The 19786-nt window shown below is 46.8% G+C and overlaps 2 protein-coding genes across 2 annotated transcripts; one reads left to right on the top strand and one right to left on the bottom strand.

Annotated features, from left to right (window-relative positions):
- The first annotated feature begins 804 nt into the window (after window positions 1–804).
- On the top strand, window positions 805–15627 carry DNAAF2 (dynein axonemal assembly factor 2). The gene is made up of 3 exons (XM_061354593.1): window positions 805–2526; window positions 12631–12777; window positions 14880–15627. Exons 1-3 carry the CDS (start codon window positions 832–834, stop codon window positions 15444–15446), a joined length of 2409 nt encoding a protein of 802 aa, XP_061210577.1. The 5' UTR covers window positions 805–831; the 3' UTR covers window positions 15447–15627.
- A 1758-nt stretch (window positions 15628–17385) lies between these two features.
- MGAT2 (alpha-1,6-mannosyl-glycoprotein 2-beta-N-acetylglucosaminyltransferase) lies at window positions 17386–19303 on the bottom strand. The gene has a single exon (XM_061354592.1). It carries the CDS (start codon window positions 19227–19229, stop codon window positions 17904–17906), a length of 1326 nt encoding a protein of 441 aa, XP_061210576.1. The 5' UTR covers window positions 19230–19303; the 3' UTR covers window positions 17386–17903.
- Window positions 19304–19786: the final 483 nt, after the last annotated feature.

The raw sequence follows: 19786 nt of genomic DNA, 5'->3' as shown, positions 1-19786 counted from the left end.
GCAGAAGGTCAGGAGAAGGAAACCTTGCTGAAGGAGCAATCAGGAAGGTGGGAAAGGGTCAGGGCCTGTCAGCACAAATGTCTGCATCAGCAGCTGATCTGCTTACGACAGAGAGCAGCCTGCTGACATGTGAACCTGGACCATTTTTTGACAAAACTAAGAAAAAAACTGCTCCAGCAGCTCTTGGGCATTGAGACTGGTGCTACCCCAAAGTCCCCAGACCAGATGTGGAACAGACATGGGGGACCCTTAGTACCAGCTGTTTTGTTTTGCAGACCCCTTCCCTTTGGGCTGGCATTGAGTGTGGCTCTGGGGCCAGAAACAAGAGAAGACAGTGGGGTTGGGCTTTGGAAGGGGCCATCAGGGTGTAGATGGACGCCAGGTACAAGAAGTGAACTGCCGCAGATCTAAATCAAACCACAGGACAGGTTGCACTGGCATTTCTGATGCATATGTGCTGACCATTTGCTGGGAGGGGAAAGCAGCTCAGAGATGGGGAGAGCAAGGGTCTTGCAGAGGGATGAGAAGGCAATGGGAGAGAGCCATCCCTGTGGAAGACGGGTGAGGGCTGAGAACCACCACGAAGTCACTGACGGGAAGGGCTCAGCGAGGCTGGGATGAAGGGCTCTGGGTGGAGGGGAATCAGCTCTTGAGGAAGACCACTACGGGAGAGCCCGCCATGTTGCTTGGCGTCTCTGTAGCAACTGGCTGGCAGGGTCCGGAGGTGCCATCTTGTTTACTATCACCATAGCAACGAGCCTGTCCAGGCCGGAGACGCCATCTTGTTTAGTGTCTCCACAGCAACGAGAGCTGCTGGGCCGGACCGGAGCCATGGCGGGCGCAGGGCAGCTGGAAGAACTGGAGCTCAGTGCCGAGGAGGTGGAGCGGCTGCAGCGGGCCTTCCGCGACGAGAAGTTCCGGGCGCTGTTCGCCGAGTACACGGCGGAGCTGGCCGACCCGGAGCAGCGTCGGCTGTACGAGGAGGAGGTGACGGCCCTGGAGCGGGAGCGCGGCATGGAGGTGCGCTTCATCCACCCTGAGGCGGGCTACGTGCTGCGCACCAGCCAGGCCGGCTCCCGCCGCTGCTACCTCAACGTTTGCAGCAACCCGCACATCGGGGCGCCGCAGGCCCGAGCCGAGCACGGCGGCCACCGCTGGGCCCTTCCCTACAGCCTGGCGCCGGGTCGCGAGGAGCTGAGCCGCGGGGGCCAGCGCCGCGTGGTCTACGACGTGGTTTTCCACCCGGCGGCGCTCCGCCTGGCAGCCCGCAACGCCCGCTTCCGCCGCCTGCTCAGCGACACGGCGTTGGATGCTGTTGAGCGCCACTGCTCCGTGCAGCTCGACCGCGCCAACGCCGTCGTCCTCCGCGGCACCAAGTACAAGGGCGTCCCGCAGGCGCCCGTGATTCGCACCCCACTGCCCGGCGGTGCCCCGCCACAGCCCGACGACGGTGACTCTCCACTGCCACCTTTCCCTTTTCCGCCCACTGCTGCCACCGCCCCGTCGCCAGCCGCCCCGTCGCCAACCGCCCCCCCGCAGCCGGCACGGCCTCCTGGCCCCACCACGCCGCGCTGGAGCATCCGCCACCGCTCCTACGTGGACCTGCAAGACTACCGGTATAGCCGCGACTCGGCGCCCAGCCCGGTGCCACGGGAGCTGGTGGTGACGGTGGAGCTTCCGCTGCTGCGCTCCGCCGCCCAGGCTGACCTGAACATCTGCGGCCGGGAGCTGCGCCTCGACTCGCAGCGTCCCGCCTACCGCCTTCGCCTCCGCCTCCCTTACGACGTAGACGAGAGCCGCGGCAGCGCCGCGTTCAACAAAGCCCAGCGGCAGCTTGTGGTCACGTTGCCCGTGGTACCGCAGCCCGGCCCACGGGAGCCGCTAGAGCTGGGCGGGGAGCGAGTGGAGAAGGCCGAACCGAGTGCTGAGGCTGGTGGAGGGGCGGCTCCTACCCGAGGCGGCAGCGGCGGCACGGCCCAGAGCACGTGCGGCGGCGGGGAGCCCGCCGACCCGCCCGCCGACCCAGCCGCCGCCGGCGACCTGTCACCGCCCTGCTCCGGCGCCGCTTCCCCTGCTCTGTGCTCCAGCCCCGAGCAGGCCGTGACGTGCGGCCTTGACGAGGACGCCTCTCTGTGCCTTCCCGGGAACCCGGCCCTGCTGGCCGTGGGGGGCATCCCTGGCGAGATGGCTCTTCCCCGGGACTCCGGCAGCCCTGAGGCTGGCCTGTGCCCTCCCTTCCAGTGCCGGCAGGATGAGACCTCCCTTACCCTGCTCGTGCATGTGCCCTGCATCAAGCCCCAGAGCCTCAGCGAGGACGTGGGCACGAACCACTACAGCCTCCACTTCTCCAGTGAGACTGGTTCCTATGCCCTCTTCTTACAGTTTCCACCTGAAAACAAGCTGGCATCCAGTGAGACCACCATTAACGTGTCTGTCCACAACGCTGCCTTTGTGCTCACCAAGGCCCCTGACAGCACTGGGCTCTGGGAGAAGTTCAGCTTTGGCCTCGAAGCCTCGGCTCTGCAGGTAATGGCTTCAAAATGGCAGGGTTGGCATGTCACATTCCCCTGAGTGGCACCGCTTTGCTGCGGTATGTGACTTTTGTTGTTTGGATTTGTTTGCAAATGATGTCTTAGGAAGGCGTTAGATTATCGGTCTGAGTTCAGAAGTTGGTAGTGGGGGAAACTGCTTCCCTCAGAGAGCTGCTACCGGATGTAAGTGGAATGACCTAATTAATGCTAGTCTTGTATGAACAGTACAAAGGTCACATCACAGAGCTGACAGCACTGACTTCAACCTCCCGTGCTTTTTTTCTTTTTTTTTTTTTCCTAAGGGAACTTCTGATGATGAGTGAAAATGGAGCCTGCCCTATGTCCTTAGTGTTAGCTTTTACAGCCATATAAATTGCTTATGCAGCCTATTCACATGAAGCAAGGTTTATAATACACCACATGTACACACACATGCATACAGTGTCATGAAATGCATATGTGTGAGTGGAGTGTACCTGTGGTTGTACGCTGTGTGGGACAGAACTCCCTTTAATTTAACCAGAGTAGTACAGCAAACAGCAACAGTTGCTGTTGATTGCCATTTGCTGGTCTAGTTCTTCACCTTCTTCTTACCAGCCTGAATATGATTCTAATTTAGATGGTTTATGATTTTATAGGTTGTTGGGCAGTGATGCTGCCTGTATTGGGAGGAGGTTAATGTATCTGCTGCATGTGGCCCACTGCCTGCTGAAAACTGGCAGCGCCCCAGTAAAGGGGTGCTCAACTTGTGGTACTCTGCCTGTCAAGAAGTGCTTACACAAGTTTTGTGGAGAACTACATTATTCTGTAAACTCAGAATTTCAAGCATTTTATCACGAGCAAGGATTAAGACTGCACAAATCTTGTGTAACCTTTCAGCTGTGTGATTTGGAGTTTGTCTTTATTTTAGAGCAACAAAATCCTTTGCAGTTTGGATCACATACTGTGGGAGTGCAAGTACAGAAAACTGGCAGCTTAAAGTATATACACTGGGATGGTGGCTTGGAGTATCTCAATTGCTCCATCCCTACAAAGTACCATGTGATACTGAAAGATTTTATCCAATTAGTGTATATGCAGCTGAATCTTCACATTTTATTTCCCATTTACCAGGTTGCATATCTTTTCTGTAGTAGCAACTCCTTTGAAGGAGGAGCTGATAATTTATGTGTCAATGATTATGAATTTATTGAGAACCGCCTATGCTGAACTGTTTACCGTGCATCTCCTTCACTTTTACCAGAGCAGGAGCCTGCAAGTCTGTGCAAGTGGGGCCATGGAATAGCAGCACTACTGTGAAATGGTGTGTTCAAGTACTGGGTGCCAATGTGATGTCAAATTAGCCACCATGAAAACTACTGCCTGGTTTTTGTATAGGTTAAGAAGGCATGAGATATTTATCCACTATATGTGCGATTTATCCACCTTTTCAGATAGTCAGAATATCATTCATCATGTGCCATGGTGTGTACCTGTGCGCTTCCTTGTTGGTTTATGGTGTGCAGATTTAAATGCAGGTTTTAAGAGAAGTTGCTTTCTGTGACTGTGTGGGGATCTGAGAAGTGAGTTTAGGAACAGGAAATTCTGCTGCAGTATCTTTAGCCCTGTGATTGATAGACATTCCTGCACCCTATGATCTCAGTCTAATGATTGGAAGTATTTGGTATGTGCATTTCTTACGATGACTGGGGGAACATCTTCTGACTGAAAGTTGTTAAAAGGCCATTCAGTAATGAGATTTTGGTTAATATTACCATTTTGTGAGTTAAACACATCTTTGAATGTGCAGAATTTATTATATATTGCAGAATGTTTTGGGTGGAGTAGTAGGAGGAGAAGATTAGGCATTAGTCATGGACCTCCCAGCCATTCATTCATGTAGCAGGCTAAAAAAGATTGATTTTTTTTCTGGCATACAGTTCTTTTGGATGCCAGGCCTGCAAATTAAAGCAGCTGAAATAATCTGATAAATTTGTTCTGTTTGCCTTTTTTTAACTGTACTGTTTCCCAAAAGTGCCTGTGCTAGCGCTGATTCACTCAAGAGTGAAGTGAGAAAAATTAATATTTAATTAGAACTACTATTATGTGCTGTCTTCTGACTATTAACTATTTGCTTGTGGTACCTTTTCTACTTACGTTGATTTCTTCAGTTTGTGTGCTGTCATCTGTGGTGCTTTTCTGCTTTGAGTCTCTCTTTGAATCAGAACTAGGGTTTTTGCATGGAGATGTGCAAGGATTTGCATCAGTCATAGAAGGAGTGTTTTAGGAACACACAAAGTAACAGCGCCCTCTTTAATCACTTCAGGGAGCTTTTGGTGGCCTAGGCGAGCAGGAATTTTATCCTGCCCCTTGTGATCATGCTGCTGTCTGCTTGTTTGTCACCACTTCTGCCACAGTAGCATTGCCAGAGGGTAGTGTGTGGTGAAAGAAGAGGCCTGTGATTTCTATAGATATGAAAATCCTACTCTTCTTTCTTCTGGGAAGTTGGAGACCAAAAGGATTTCTGTGTTGTTTCATGGAACAGATTCATTGCTGTGTTAGTCCAGAAATTCACCCAACTCAGCAACAGCTCATGCCAAAGTGGCTGTTACGGTACCCTGTTAGGCTGCTTGCACAATTGTCTCCCATTAACTTGCCAAAGAGCCAGGGAAGTATGTTAGGATTAGTGCTCTCCACAGAAGCAGAAGGCATCTTGTTGGCAGCCTCCTCCCTGGGTTGTGCTGTAGTGCCTGTTGCTTCATTTTGATTGTCTGTGTGCCTCTGCCCAGATTGACATGTATGATAACGGTGCTGGCAATTGCACAGCCCTGCCTTGCATGCTTGTGGTGTTCCTGTTATCGCACTGGCCTCTTTTCTTGTTGGAAATTGGTCTTATAGATAGTGATAGAAGAATGAATTGATCTTCTCCTTAGGACACCATTCTTGAAAGAGAATTTCAAGGAGTGGTTTTCCTTTTGTAGTCAGACATGATTGAATCCCTGTGCTGAAAGATGATATATTTAGAGCTCTGTTTCCACAGATGCTGAGCAGTCTGAATTCCCACCCCAGCAAGTGCTTATTTTCAGCAAGTCTTTATGGTGCAACAGTTCTCCCTGGACTTTATGTCATTACAAAGGGTCCTATATTTGATAGGTCTTGATATTGCTTTGGTTTTACTGCTTTCCCATAGAATAGATAGTCAGCTCTGCTGACTCTTAGCCCTAACTTCTTAGCCATAGCTTCTCCTTCTCTTTGAATAGTTTCACTCCTTGTCTAAATGTCCAAACAGTTGTTATGGTCAGCAGAAATCTTATAAAAATAAAGATTTTGCTACTTGGAACTTTGTTGACCAGGGTCACATATTTCAGGGTTTGAAAGTTATCTTGTCACTGGCCTTGTGCTCAATCACTGTACCAGGGACCATGTAGCAGTGATCTTTCTGCAGGGCTTGCCCTGTTTTTTCCAGGGAAATGGGGACTCATGACGTGAGGAAGCTGCCCAGCTTCCTCACTGCCTGAATCATGCTGTTACTCCTTATTGTGGTTCATCCACTGATATTTTTTTACATCTTTTGCTTCTATTTGTTTAAATCTTGGGAGCTCAGGCTAACTCAGAGAGTTCCCCTTCATTTTAAGACAACAGAGCCTGGTGAGTAAATGATGAAAAAGCATGGTTGAGAGTTAAAAAAAATTAATAAAATCAGTGAGTCTGCCAGGCAAGGCTTCTGAGAACAACATGTTCCAGAATGTCCTGGTTTATGCCAGAGCTGGAGTTGGGCAATTATGGAAATCATGCTTTCGTAAAGTACTGTCTTTTAATGTTTGGTCTCCTGGGGTTAAATGCTCAATTCTTAATGGAAATAAAATCCAGTTTTCTGGTGGGTGTATCTGAACTACTGAGACTTGGAGGTTCGGTTACACTAACATGTGAAACACATTTGCTAGATAATGAATTCTGCCTGCAGTTTTGGGGTGATGTGTGCTTATTTTCTTGTGATTAGAAAAGGATTGGTTAAAGTAATAATTCTCTTTCATGCTGATCCACACCCTTCCTGCCCTTCTCAGTGGCCTGAAATGAGTTTGTTCAGAAGATGCGTACTCATTTTCCTGATCAGTGCTTCCCTCCTGGGATACCTCTTTCTGGGGAGAGAATTGTTGCAGCCAGTCCATCCCTTTTGTAATAAAAGCCCATGTTCTGTTACGGAGAATATTAAGATTTAACTCACATAAACCCCAAGGGTTTCCAGAGAACAGCAGGCAGCAGTGTTTCCTCTGCTTTACCCGACATTTATATGTTTTTTTTTAACATTTACAGTATGAAAAACATTATACTAAACATTCCTGATTAGTTCATGGTTTGAACCAAGCATGAGTTAAGCCATTTGCAAGGATTGCTTAACAGAGATATCTAGGAGGGAATCGCATAGCCATATGAAAGCTTTGTTTAACTTCTGTGTGAATGTTGATGTCTTCATGGTGAATGTTTTAGAAGGGCATATTACTGAACATAAAAAAAGAGGTGTGATTTTTCTGCTTGGCACAGCCACTGGTGCCTTGTGAAGGAGATCCTTTTGAAGGTCGTGCTTTTTCTTTCAGAAAGCAGAGGTAACTAACAAGCCCTCCCTCCCTGTGACCTCTGCTCACTGCACACACCTACTGCCACGTGTTGTTTTCTAACCCCTGGACTCTGTGTTCTGCTTTGGCAATAGGTGTGCTCCTGCGAGACAAATACCTGCTGTGAACTGTTTATACAAAACCCCATGGGAACAGTATTATTTTTAGTTGTATTTACAGCAGAGAGATTGTCAGGCTTTGTAATTAATCCTCTTGTTATTGAATATGGTATTTCATAGAATCATAGAATCCTAGAATGGCTTGGGTTGGAAGGGACTTTAAAGATCATCCAGTTCCAACCCCTGCCACAGGCAATGACACCTTCAACTACACTAGGTTGCTCCAAGCCCTGTCCAACCTGACCTTGAACACTCCTAGGCATTGGGTAGCCACAGCTTCTCTGGGCAGCCTCAGTGCCTCACTACCCTCACAGTGAAGAACTTCTTCCTAATATTTAATCTAAATCTGCCTTCTGTCAGTTTAAAGCCATTTCTCATTGTCCTGTTACTCCATGCCCTTGTACAAAGCCCTGTCAGGCTTTCTTGTAGGCCCCTTTAGGCACTGGAAACTGCTCTAAGGTCTCCCCAGAGCCTTCTCTTCCCCAGGCTGAACGAGCCCAGCTCTCTCAGCCTGCCTCCATAGCAGAGGTGCTCCAGCCCTCTGATTCGTATGTCTTGTATGTGCTATCAGTTATTTTGCTCTCAGGCAGATCCTGTCTTTCCAACTATATTGGAAGTACACTTGGCATGAAGGAGCTGAGAGGCCACGTATTCCCTGGAACAGAAATCATCTAGGTGATGCTGCAGGTAGCAAAGCTCCTAGTGCTGGGAGCATGTGGAAAAGGCCATGGGCTAGATATTCTCCACTGCCTGGGGCCATGCTGCGGCTGTTCTTTTGCTTGGTGATCTCAGAATTAGAGCTCTTGTGAATAAATGTGTTTCTTGGTTTGAGAGTCAGCCAAGCGTGAAACTGAGAGAGCTGTGTTTGGAAGTATGAAACACACTAACATTTTAAGCCTATGCCACCTTTCAAGGAGAACTCTGTACTAGAGAGCTGAATGGATGCTGTGGTAAGCTTACAGTCCAAACAGGGGTCCTGGATCTCAGTGGCCTGGGGCAGTCCCACTAACTGTACTGCTGCATTTAGGCTTTGACCTTATTTCCAAACTATTTTGAGTTGTGTTACATGCTTTCTTTGAAAGTCAGGGTTATAATTTTCAGTTCCCAAGCTACTATAAAGAGTTAATAATAGTTAGGGATCACTTCTTAGAAGATGATGCTAGAAACTAGGACTGTAGTGCTTGATCCTACAGCAGCTTATTTTTATTCAGTTTATTCTGTGCTCAGTGTTTCAGGAATCTTGGCATGCTTTTTGGGGGGTCAGAGAAGGACAGAAAAGGAGAAGAGAACAAATTTATTGTTTGATATGTTTCAAAGTAATCTCTTTCCCAAACTACATTAAGAAATGTAATTAGTTTGCTTTTGCTATAAAACAAACTAATTTCTGAATAGCCTTAAACTGGTAGATGCATTATGGGAATAATGTTCTTACACAAAACAGTTATGTAAGGAAACATTATTAACTTACCGATTAAGCTCATGAAAGCTTCTTTTGAGCTGTTTAATCTGTATGAATACCTTATAAAAATTTTCACCCCCAGGACAGGTACTTCTATTAACCAAAACTTTGAACTTCCCATTTTCATGTCAAGCTGTTTGCAATGGGACCCTAAGAACTGAGAGGCCAGGAGATCCATAGATCCAAGTCCCTTTTCCTATTGGCATGAACTTCTCATTACAGAATACATGCAAATAATTTCAGCCTGAAATCTGTCCCACTTTTAAAACTGTTGCAGCCTGTGTGGGAAGTAACTTTGGATGGTAACTGGCTACAAGTATAGATAAAGTAATGCAAACAAAGTCTTTGAGAAGGGCAGCTATGGGGGACTGGCTTTGTGCTGTGCCTGCCAGTGTTGCTGCTGCTATGCGTTGTCAGTGCTATGCGATACAATGATGGTTTTGAGTGATGAAGTGTTCTAGAAACCAAAGTCTTTCCTGCTAACATTTATGTTAATTTGGTCTCAGTTTAGTCACAGGGAAAAATGAATGTGTACCAAACAGCAGATGACAGTATGTGCAGGGAAAACCAAATTTAATTCTGAGTTGCTAAGAGAGTACCATAAATATCAGAAAATAAACTGTTTAAACTGAAGAATTATTTTACAGGTCATTGAAATCATCTGCAGATGGTTGTCCTCTGCTGCTCTTCCAGGCCAGAGCAAACAGGCTTTAAAATAAATTCCTGAATCATGCTTTTCAAGGTCTGTGCTTTGATAACATCTGCAGTAATATAAATGCCTTAGCGTATACTTTCCATGAATGCGAAGTCTGAATTACAGTTGCTGGCTGACTGAACAGGCTAATGATAATCATTATATTGACAACAAACAGCACTGCTTGGGCATGTACAGTGCAAGGTACCATGATTTATGGCAGGTCACTGGGCAGTGCTGTGATAAAATTTTAAATACTTACTTGAAATGGAAGTGTAGTGCTCTGGGAATATGGTGTTGAGTTGGTATGAAACCTGGTAAGACTGTTTTATTAGTAATTAGCCAAAATAATAGGAACATTATCACAAGTTGTTAACTTTTCATCCCTGTGTAAAATAATTGATCAATAAACCCTTCCATTCAATTTTCTTTTTTAACAGTATTTTCTGTTAAGAAAACTAATTATTTTGGTGTTGATCAGGGAATAAACCTTCAGAAAGATTTATTTGGTTCGTGGCCTAAGTGTAAAGTCATATTTATTGTCACTCTCATAGCCATGGTTCACTGGCAGTGCTGGTAGTTCACACCCCTGACCAGGAAAGCAGTTTATATATGGAGCTGTCAACCTCACATTCACTCGTAAGGGTCCTCCCAGTTTTCTTCATTGTATCTCCACTGTGGTGCATATAAACAGTCGCCTGCTATTTCAGAAATGTTTCTATGAAACTATCCCTGCATTTCCTGGAATGCTGGGTGCTGAGCCCCTTGGCAGTGTGCTCCCTTTGCCTTTGCTGCTGTTTCTCCATGGCAATGACTTTGGAGGCAATGGCTCTACAGCATCTCACAGGAGGTGACCCTGTGGTTAAAGTTGCTCAGACAAAGCAATCTAAGGATGTGATTTGTGATATTCTGACGTAACAGAAATCTTCTCATTACCTGTTGGCTTTTCAAGCATCTCCTCTCCTGATTCCTGTACCTGTGATTTTGTTGTTAGTATGCTTATGGACATGAGCAAGGTCAGGCGCCAAGTTTAAGAGCACAAATGCACAGTAAGAGTCCTTTCACAAAAGGCTTATGCTCTCACTAGACAAAGCAAATGCAGGTTCAGAGGGAGAAAATATTTTTTCTTCCATTTTATACCAGAAAAATGGAGGCAAAGAGACTTGCTCACAGTCATAGCAGTCTGGGAGAAAGCATAGAATCGAGCAAGATTGCTGAGATCCAAAACCCACAGAGGTCCATTTTTTTAAGGGGTGTTGAGAGATCTTGTAGCAGTTATTTTGGAGGAGAAAACAGTGACAAACACTGGTTTCTTTTTTCATCCGCACTCAAATTGAGAGTCTCCGGCTTTTAGGAAAATGTTCTTGCTGTTAAAATGAAAAAAGTGGAGTGTGAAGGAGTGGAGGTGTCAGTTAAAGGTGACTTCAGTTTCTTTGCTGGGTGAGGAGAGCTGGCATGCTGGAGCAGAGGATACTTTGCTGCACTTTCCTTGCAAGCAAAGGCAGGATACCAGGATGGGCTGAGCCACCATCACACTCGGCAGTGTGCCAGAAACCCCACAGAAGGGAAGTTGAACTATTCTCTGTGTGATGCGTGGGCAAAGTGGTTCTTGGCAGAGATAGAAATATATCTCTGTGCTTCCCAATGCCTTGCCCAAGGTCTGGTTCATGAGCCTGTGGGAATTTTGGGGCTGCACAGAGTTTTGTGTCTGTACTCCCTTGCCTTCTTTCTTTACTCTGACACCTCTTGAATTCTGCAGAATATTTCTACAAGCCTAAAGCTTGTCAGGGTCCCTCTCTGGCAGGCAAGAAAAGATGCAACATGAGGGAATAAGTACTTTAGGCTCTGGGTACAAAAATGCAGGAAGTAGGTATGTTACTGGAGGGTTTCCTGTCAGAGCAGCCCTGCTGTAGTTTAATCTTTCTACAGACTGTTTCAGCATCAGATGTTGGATGTTTGCCTGGATTGTAATTTTTTCTGGATAGAAAAAAAAATCAGTCCTCTGGTTTTGAAAACCAGCAATAGGTATGTTACAATTTTCTGACTTCTAATTTAAATAGTGAAAAAAATAGGATGCTGTTTTAATTTTACCCCATACATAATTTGTTTTCAAGATGAGAGTTAAATTTTGTACCCTAAATACAGTGCAGCATCTGGCTGTGCATAAGGCTACATCCACGGGGGGTGGGAAATGTGCAGAATTGCGTTCTTGCTTCTTAGTCCACAAGATGTCAGTGATAATTGAATTTAACTTTCATTGAGTTGACAAGAGGGTAGAACTGGACTGAGAAATTTAAAAGTATGACTTAAAGTAGAAGGTTTGCAACTTTCCTTTGCTATTTACAGTTAAACAGTTCATTGTTAAACAAGAAAGCTAATTCACAGAACATAGCAACAGTCCTCTGGGTTAGACCATTTTTATTGTGACGACATCTGTCCTTGCTCGCAGTCTACAGCCGATGATTTAGGAAGACTATGAGGACAAGGAAAGTTCTGCAGTTCTTATGAAACAGAACCCCCAGGATATGTTTCAGGACCTTTAATTACCTGCAACTGATTTAAATCTTTAAACCTGGAGCAACATGTTTCACATTGTTTGTGAACTGCGTAATAGCAGCCTCAAAACAGGTCCCAGACAGTTGTGTTTAACTGTGGATACTTCTCTGTTTCTTCTAACTGGTGTTTATGCTTGCCAAAATGGAGATCTGAGAAGCCTCCATGGATGGATGTGAAATGGATATAGCCATACATGTTTCATAGCTTTTGCTTTAGAAGGCCTGATGTTGAAACCTGAGGGTTCAAAGATTCTGCAGTGACAGTCCGAAGAGGTGTTTGCATTTTCCTAAAGTAAGGCACTGAAACAAATCCATAAAAACCTTCCTGATGTTAAGACAGGTAGGGACAGCAGAACAATGTTGGTGCAAATAGTTTCTCAGAGGGAGTCTAAATCTGTATATTAGTCACATACTGAAAGAGAGAAAAAACATGTTTTTGGGTTTTTTTATCTTTGTAATGACACAGTTCCATACTTTAAATTGAAATGAGCTAAGCACTGGTCCTCAATTCATTTCAACCTGTTACTTCTGAATGTCTGATTTAGAATTTCTCTAATGAGACATGAGTGTGCCGTGAAATTGTGAATCAGTATCCTGCCTTTGTCTGGAGCGAGTTTCTTGCTCCAATATTGCTGAAGTATAGTATGAAAAGAACACAACCTGCTCTTTCTTTTCTTTAGGAAAGATGGTTTGTCAGTGAAGAAAACATTGATGGATTTCTAGGCACTGTTTCATGCCCTTCCTTTTGCTTCCAATCAGCACCGGAAAGCCAGCCATTAATTGAAGTGCTTGATGTTACTGAGGACAGAATTCAAATCAGGTTGACGGTAAGGATCTTTCCAGCAGTAGTACATATTGCTCACTCACTGATTTATGTACTTCAGCAAGATGATATCAAGTCTGACCAAAACAGCTTTTCTCCTGTTTTGTCTTGATACAGCAGGGAAGACTGTAGAGTGGGGTGTATTTGCAAGTATAAATGTCAGCTTTTAGAAGCATAGGTTCACATTTGTGCCATTTAATGTGACCAAGGGACTGAAACTTCTTGTATTTCATTTGGAAGATGGAGAACTGTGATACAGTCGCTAAAGACAGTGCTTTCTCTTTGCAGGAATACAGCATGGCATGCACACACTAGATCTCTCATTGGTATTAAAAGAAAAAAAAATAAATTACTAAGTACCTAGTACCCCTCATTCAGAGGGGCCCCAGGTGCTTCCAGGTCAGAGCTGATGACAGCATGCTGCAAACAAATCATGGCAGATGTCATCAGAATAAAAGCTATAATGTTCTTAAAATGGAAATGAAGAAGTGAATAATCCACATCCTTCAAGTACCCAAGAGTCTGAGCACATGTACTGGAGCCCATGATTACAGCATCCCACCTGGGTGTCTGGTAATCAGAAATGAACACACCCAGAGGGACTTGGGGTCAGCAGGGAGTGGAGAAGCAGAGAATCTGGCTGCTGGGAGTGTGAAACAGGGTGTACAGAGGGTGCTCAGTCATGGCCACTGCTTCACTCTGCCTTGTCACACAGGTAGGGAAAACCTTGAGGATTTTGTCTGAGAAGAACTGGGTTTCGTTATCTTTATTTAGTCCAACAGTTTGGTGGTTTCCTGTTGTGTAGATAATTAAATATGTTACTCATTGGTCTCAAATTCGCTACTTGTAATGTTTAAGGTCTCATTCAGGCTACCCTTCTTCCTCAATCACCCTGTCTGGGTAAAGGCTGCAAGGCAGTCTGCTTCTGAAGTCTGTCACAGGAGTAAAATTATGTCCCTTTGCAATACAGGGGATGGACAGATGAAGAAAATAAAACATTAATTTTTGTAAGGAGGTAAAACCCCCAAATCAGCTAGGATTTCTTGGTAGACACTGCATCAGAAATAAATCTAAAACTCTTCTTAAAGGTAATATGCAGGGACAATCAGATCGCTGCTGTGTCCATAAACTGGAGACTGCAGATACAGTTAATGTGTAGATGGCTTCTTGGAAAGCAAGTTCAGATGACGAATGTTACCTGTGGAACTGAGCTGGAGGACCAAGGAATTCACCCTAAAGATACTGGGTCCAGCTTGCATTAGCTAGTGTGGACTGTACATTAAAAACTCAGATTGTTGGAGGGCAGATGTGTTATGTTTTGGTACCTAAGAAAGGGAAGCTAAGTTACCTTAAATCATCACATCTTCCTGTGGGAGAGTCATCCGCTGATGAGAATGACTTTCTGGTGTTTCTTTCTCTTCTTGCTAGAGTGGGGTCAGAAAGGGTAGGGTGTGTGAGAAAGTGACTCAGTCTTTGAATCCATGAATCCAGCTGCTCCTGGACAGATTCCTGGCTGATCCTGACTGTCCATTGATGGGGACATACAAGTTACCAACTTTTTTTCTAATAAAGCAGTCTATACCTAATGGTGAAATTGGCTGTTCCTTAGACAGCACCAGGTCCCACAGTTCATGCTCTCCTGAGGCAAACCGCAGCAATTCCTGGATTAACTTGCTAAGGCCAATTGAGAAAGACTTTCTAGTTACACCTTTTACATGCGACGGTGATAATTTCCCTAATTGCAAGGTTAGACCCCATTTCTTGCAATGAGATCCCTTGGCTGATTTTTCTGGCTCCTGAGCAGTTGAAAACAGCCTGGGTGTGGTGACTGGCTAGTCTTCCCTGCTGCTAATTGCAATGGAGGCCGTGGTCACTTGGCAGCTGCCCAGCAGCATTTCCTATTGCAGAGGAAACACTTGGGAGGCAAACAATCTCCTTGCCCCTCATTCCCATGAGCGGTACAGGATCAGGAAAACCTCAGCACTGTCCTGACTTGGCTTTCTGGAAGTAGATGTTGGAGAAACAAGTGTCTTAGCCTGTCTTTACAGTAATTTTGTGTGCCCAGTATGTTTCAACTATAAACCGATTCATTTGTTTTCTTGACAGCCGCAGGAAACAGTCCATTCTGAATGTGATGGAAAAGAAGAAATGCTTAGCAGCGCAGGAGGAGAGCTTGCTGAGAAGACAAATGGCAACTCCCCCCAAACAAAGGCAGAAACAAACTGTACTGCAGCGGACACAGTTGAGGGAGAATGTGCTGCAGAAACTAACAAAACTTCCACATCTTTTGCTGAAACAATAGGAAAAGTAGGTTGTAGTTCACACCATTGTTTGCAGCATGAACCTTCTGACACCAGTTCAGCGATTCCTGGCGAATCTAGGAGAAAGGAACCAGATTTAGAAAGTGCTGCCATTGCAGATGAAAGGGCTATGGCTGCAAGCTCTGAAAAACAAGCAGGCCTTCTGCCGGAGGAGCAGGTGGGAGGCGAAGGGGATGAAGTGGCTGCTCCTGCAGGGTCAGCGCAGGGGGATCAGCACAGCTCGGACAGCAGAGCGGTCTCCCCGCTTCTGCGAGAAGTGAGCACGCAGGATGGGAGTGTGCAGATCATCAGGGATCACGTTACGCACTGCCCCGTCACCTTCCAGAATTCTTTGCTGTATGAATTAGACTAGTTGAATTATTTTAGGATTTCCTTCTGTTGTTCACTGCTTTACTGTGACTTCCACAGGTTGGCTTATGACTTCAGGACCAAGAGTGAACACAGGTTCCTACTCAAACTGTTTTGTTTACATGTCGACAGAGAATACCTGTATTGTTAATAATTTGTGAAGTTAGTAGGTCTGAGTTTTCTTATGTATGGGCTGAAATAGTTTTACTTACCAGAAAGGTGCAGTTGCAGATGAATATGAGCTTGTGGAAGAAAAATGCATCTTAATGTTTACATACCTTTCTTAGTCTCTTGCTGCATTACAGGGAGTATTTGTATATATTCTCCTTTTAACAGCTCCCTCGGGACTTGCTGTGTTTAATCCACCTAGAAATGAGCAGTATTGATCATTTTTCAAACCTTTCTTTTTGTGATAACTGCAGGATTACTTTTAGTGATTTGTAGGAAGGAGCTGAAATTTCTTATTACACAGAGTTCTAACTAGTCTCTGAGAAATAACCAGCATTTATACTGTATATTCCATCCTAACATGTTACTTTAGATCCACAGCATCCAGACCTATTCCAGTCTGTCAAGCTAGCAAATTCAGCTGCACAGTAAAAGCAGCCTTTTTTATTGTACATCTGCTACAAAATATTTACAATTTGTAAAAGGCATTTTTATCCTGATTACTTTTTAAAAACAGTTCCCCAAGAGCTTCAGTGTGCTGTTTGCTGATTCATCTCTCTGAAGAAAAGAACAGATCTAGTAATAAACTTTCAGTTCCCTTTCTCACTACCTCTGAAATAACTTCTGTGTTGAGTTGTAGAGGACACAAACATGCTTTAGAAGAAAGCTGCTCTGGAGTTTACTCTTACATTTCTCTGTTAGATGCCAGTGCTTGCAGTGGGGGTATATGGTATAAGCTTTACTTTTCTAAGCTTGGCAGAGACCACAGCTGCCAGGAGCCTCTGCCCTACCCTGGGCAGCATCACGGCTCCTGCCCAGCTGAAGGATGACAAGTGGTTTGCTGGGCTAAGCTTAGCCCTGATCAGCCCTGTCATGAGGTTCCTTTTGGGGGTCATTGAGGGGCTGAGGCACAGGCACAGCTTTTTTGGCATCAGCCCTGACTCTCTAAGAAAAAGAGGCAAGTGCAAAGTTGGTACAAAATTGTGGTACTTAAATGACTCCTACAAAAAAATACACTTATTGCAGTCAAAATAAGTATCTGCACACTTCACATAACTGGGCTCTCTCTCAAATGGGCATGTAACGGATGTATTCACAGCCCATACAGGAGGTGACAAATGGTGGTAAAAGGAAATCCTTGCTACACATCCTTCCATTTGTAAGTGGCCATTGTAGCCAGAGTCCTAAGACCAACAACCCCATTTTCTCTAATGAAAAGAAATGCTTTTATTTCTTCCTCCCAATCTCTCAGTACAAACCCCTACCTCTGAATATTGCATTGAATATTGTCTGTCACCTTAGCATAGTGTTTTCTTTCTCTAATATACTTTGTTTAACAGAAAAGGTGCTACTGTTACCAGTTGCGTGTCAAAGCAGCATGTCATGAAAGCAGTTGTATCATTAGACTTAGGTGAGGAAGTGTTCAGTGTTAGTGGCAGCTCAGCTCAAGCCTCTTCCTTACTGGCAGCTCAGGTTCAGACCATTCCCTTTACCACAGCAGTTATTTTTTTACCAGTCACTTGACACAGCTGACTGAAAGCAAACTTTCTTTTCAGGCAAACAAAAGAGGTGCCATGCCGCACAGTTGTTCCTCTATTCTGCCCCAATTAGTGAGAGTCATTAAAAAGTTAATGAAGTGAAATGCACACTGCTCCAGTGGGTGATGGCAGGCACTCAGCCCTCTGCATTAAAGAAAAAACACCCCCCCCATCCCAATGTTCTTTCTAACAACATGAGATGACATCATCTTGTGAGAATTAAAAAATTCTCTGGTATTACAAAACAATGGAATTTTATTTCAGCAGAACTAAAAAAATCGTATATTTATCTACATTGTAGTAAAAACAATTATGTTTTTCCTTCATATATTCATCAACACGTTGCAACCAAACCAAGACACGGGCACAAGGGGATGGCAGGAGCCGCTGGTACTGCCAGCAGAAGAATGCCAGCTGGGTCACCATCCCCAGTTCTGCCCTGGCTGGGGGAAGATCCCCATCACAGAGCACTGCACGCATCAGGAAAGATGCGCCTAAACACAAGTTTTCTCCTCCTCCCAGTAAGCGTGGCAGCGGTCATTTGTGAGTGGGGGCTGCAGCCGGCGGCAGCAGGTAACCTGTTTCCAAAATGTGGCTGTCGAACATGAAAGATTACTATTTTGGGACACCTTTTACAAGAATGTTTATTCATATTAAAGCAGAAACCAACTCATAAATGCTTTTTATACACGTGTGTGCCTGGAAAAGACAGTACGGGAACAACTCAAAAAGAAAAAAGGCTGTGAGAACGATCCTCACTGAAGTCTGCGGTAACTTTTACAGAGTTCATGGTCCCTAATATCTCCCCAGCCTCCGTTTTTCACGTGAGGGGAAAGGGGTGCCATGGAGTACCTTTTACTGACACTCATTGTTTCGGGAAACAGGTACTGTTGGTTGCTGTTCAAGAGAGAGTCAATTTTGGCACTCTGGGTGGATGGTCTGCAGGATTTCTTGTGGTGCATGCCACAGTCCCCCGTGTGAAAAATCCTGGGGATCTCAGGAACCAGCACTTTCCAGAACTTTGGAAGACAAGAGACAGTCAAGTGCTGCAGAGTCCAGTCCCAGTTGTAGTCATCATAGGTGCAGAAGGCATCTGTGCACTCGATGAGCTTCTGGTAGGTGTCTCTGCTAAAGGCCATGCCCATGTTGTGCTCGGTGGACTTCCATGTCTTCATCTCCACTTTGTCGGCTCTGCCGGTGAAGCCGCCGCGGATAGGGCTGTAAGTGCCCAGGGAGACGATCTGGCACTCGGGGCACTCCCGCTCGCGCAGGGCCCAGAGCTTTTTGAGGACGTGGTAGAAGTCGGGTGCTAGGTAGTGGTCCTCTTCCAGGAAGAGGACTGGCCCAGTGTGCTCCCGCAGCGCCCGTACCCGCTCCCAGACGAAGTGCAGCTTCCACCACCAGTGGTGCTTGGTCTGGGAGAAGCGAGCTTCGCGGTAGTGCCCGAAGGAGTCGGGGTACTCGGCGTTGATGCAGCCCAGGCGCAGGGCTGCCGCCTTGCCCACGTCACGGGGGCAGTCGCGAGGGTCGTGGCCAGGGAACTCGCGGGGGTAGAGCTGGATGCTGAACGGGAAGAAGATCTGCAGGACGGGGCAGAAGTCCACGCGTGCCGCCAGCCGGTTCAGCTCTTCGGCCCACAGGTCGTGGCTCAGCACTAGCAGCACGTTCTCCACGCCCGCCGCCCGCCGCAGCGACTCCAGCAGCAGCCGCAGGTGCTCGGCTCGATCGTGCACCTGCACCACCAGCACCACGTCCGCCGCGGCGGCCCGCGCCGGGAAGCGCCCGGCGTTCCGCACCGGCTGGTCGAAGTTCAGCCGGTAAACCAGCGAGCGGTAACTCAGCGTCCCGTTCTCGGTGAGCAGCGGCACTGCCAGCGATGCAGCCGAGGCGTTAGCGGCGGGGCGACGCGGCGGCGGCTCGCTGACCCGCGGCGGCTCCCCGGTGGTAACGGTACCGCCCCGCTGCTGCTGCTGCTGTTGCCGCCTCCGCCCGCCGCCGCCGGTTCCCCACAGCGCCAGCGCGCACACCGTCAGCGCCAGCGCCAGCAGCAACACCTTCCGCTTGTAGATCCGCAGCCGCATCCTTCCCGGCGGCGGCGGCCGCCGCTCCCCGCCGCCCTCCCGCCGCCGCCGCCGCCGCCGCCGCTCCCGCAGGCAGCGCGCGCGCGCTGCCGCCACCCCACGCGCACACGTCGCCGCACGCCATAGGCCGCCGGCGTCGCCGCAGCTCCCCCTCTATTGGCAGCCAGCGCCGTCACTCGCCGCCGCTTCCGCCGGTGGGGGCCGCGCAGCCGCTGCACGCCATGAGCGCGACCGGCGGGGCTGCGCTGTGATTGGCCAGCAGTAATTGGGGGTCAGTAATCAGGCAAAGCGTGTGGTGGCTGGAGGGCTGGAGGAACGGAGTAGGTAGGGGCTGGGGGAAGAAAATCCCCTTGTATTTGCAGGAATGTGATCAAGTAACTCTGGAATTGCAAGGGCAGGACAGGAAAATCCTGGATTTGCAAGAATAACGTCAGATAAAATAATTCCTGCTTTTCAAGAAAAATACGGGGGAAAATCGTTCTAGAATCGCAAGAATAAGATGAGAAATGATTCCAGGATTGCACGAATAAGGGAAAATCAGTTTAGAATTGAATAAT

This window comes from Neopsephotus bourkii, unplaced genomic scaffold (assembly GCF_033783945.1).
Source record: "Neopsephotus bourkii isolate Nb327-2 ecotype Australia unplaced genomic scaffold, CSIRO-AGI_Nbou_v1 NB_740, whole genome shotgun sequence".
Taxonomy (NCBI): domain Eukaryota; kingdom Metazoa; phylum Chordata; class Aves; order Psittaciformes; family Psittacidae; genus Neopsephotus; species Neopsephotus bourkii.
Note: the sequence above shows the minus strand (reverse complement) of the source record. Positions and strands in the feature narration are given on the sequence as shown.

Bases quoted from the DNA above. Each gene is read 5' to 3' on its own strand.
- DNAAF2 (XM_061354593.1), top strand. From the start codon at position 832: ATGGCGGGCGCAGGGCAGCTGGAAGAACTGGAGCTCAGTGCCGAGGAG. The intron at 2,527-12,630 runs GTAATGGCTTCA...TCTTTTCTTTAG, and splicing joins TCGAAGCCTCGGCTCTGCAG to GAAAGATGGTTTGTCAGTGA. The intron at 12,778-14,879 runs GTAAGGATCTTT...TTTTCTTGACAG, and splicing joins GAATTCAAATCAGGTTGACG to CCGCAGGAAACAGTCCATTC.
- MGAT2 (XM_061354592.1), bottom strand. From the start codon at position 19,229: ATGCGGCTGCGGATCTACAAGCGGAAGGTGTTGCTGCTGGCGCTGGCG.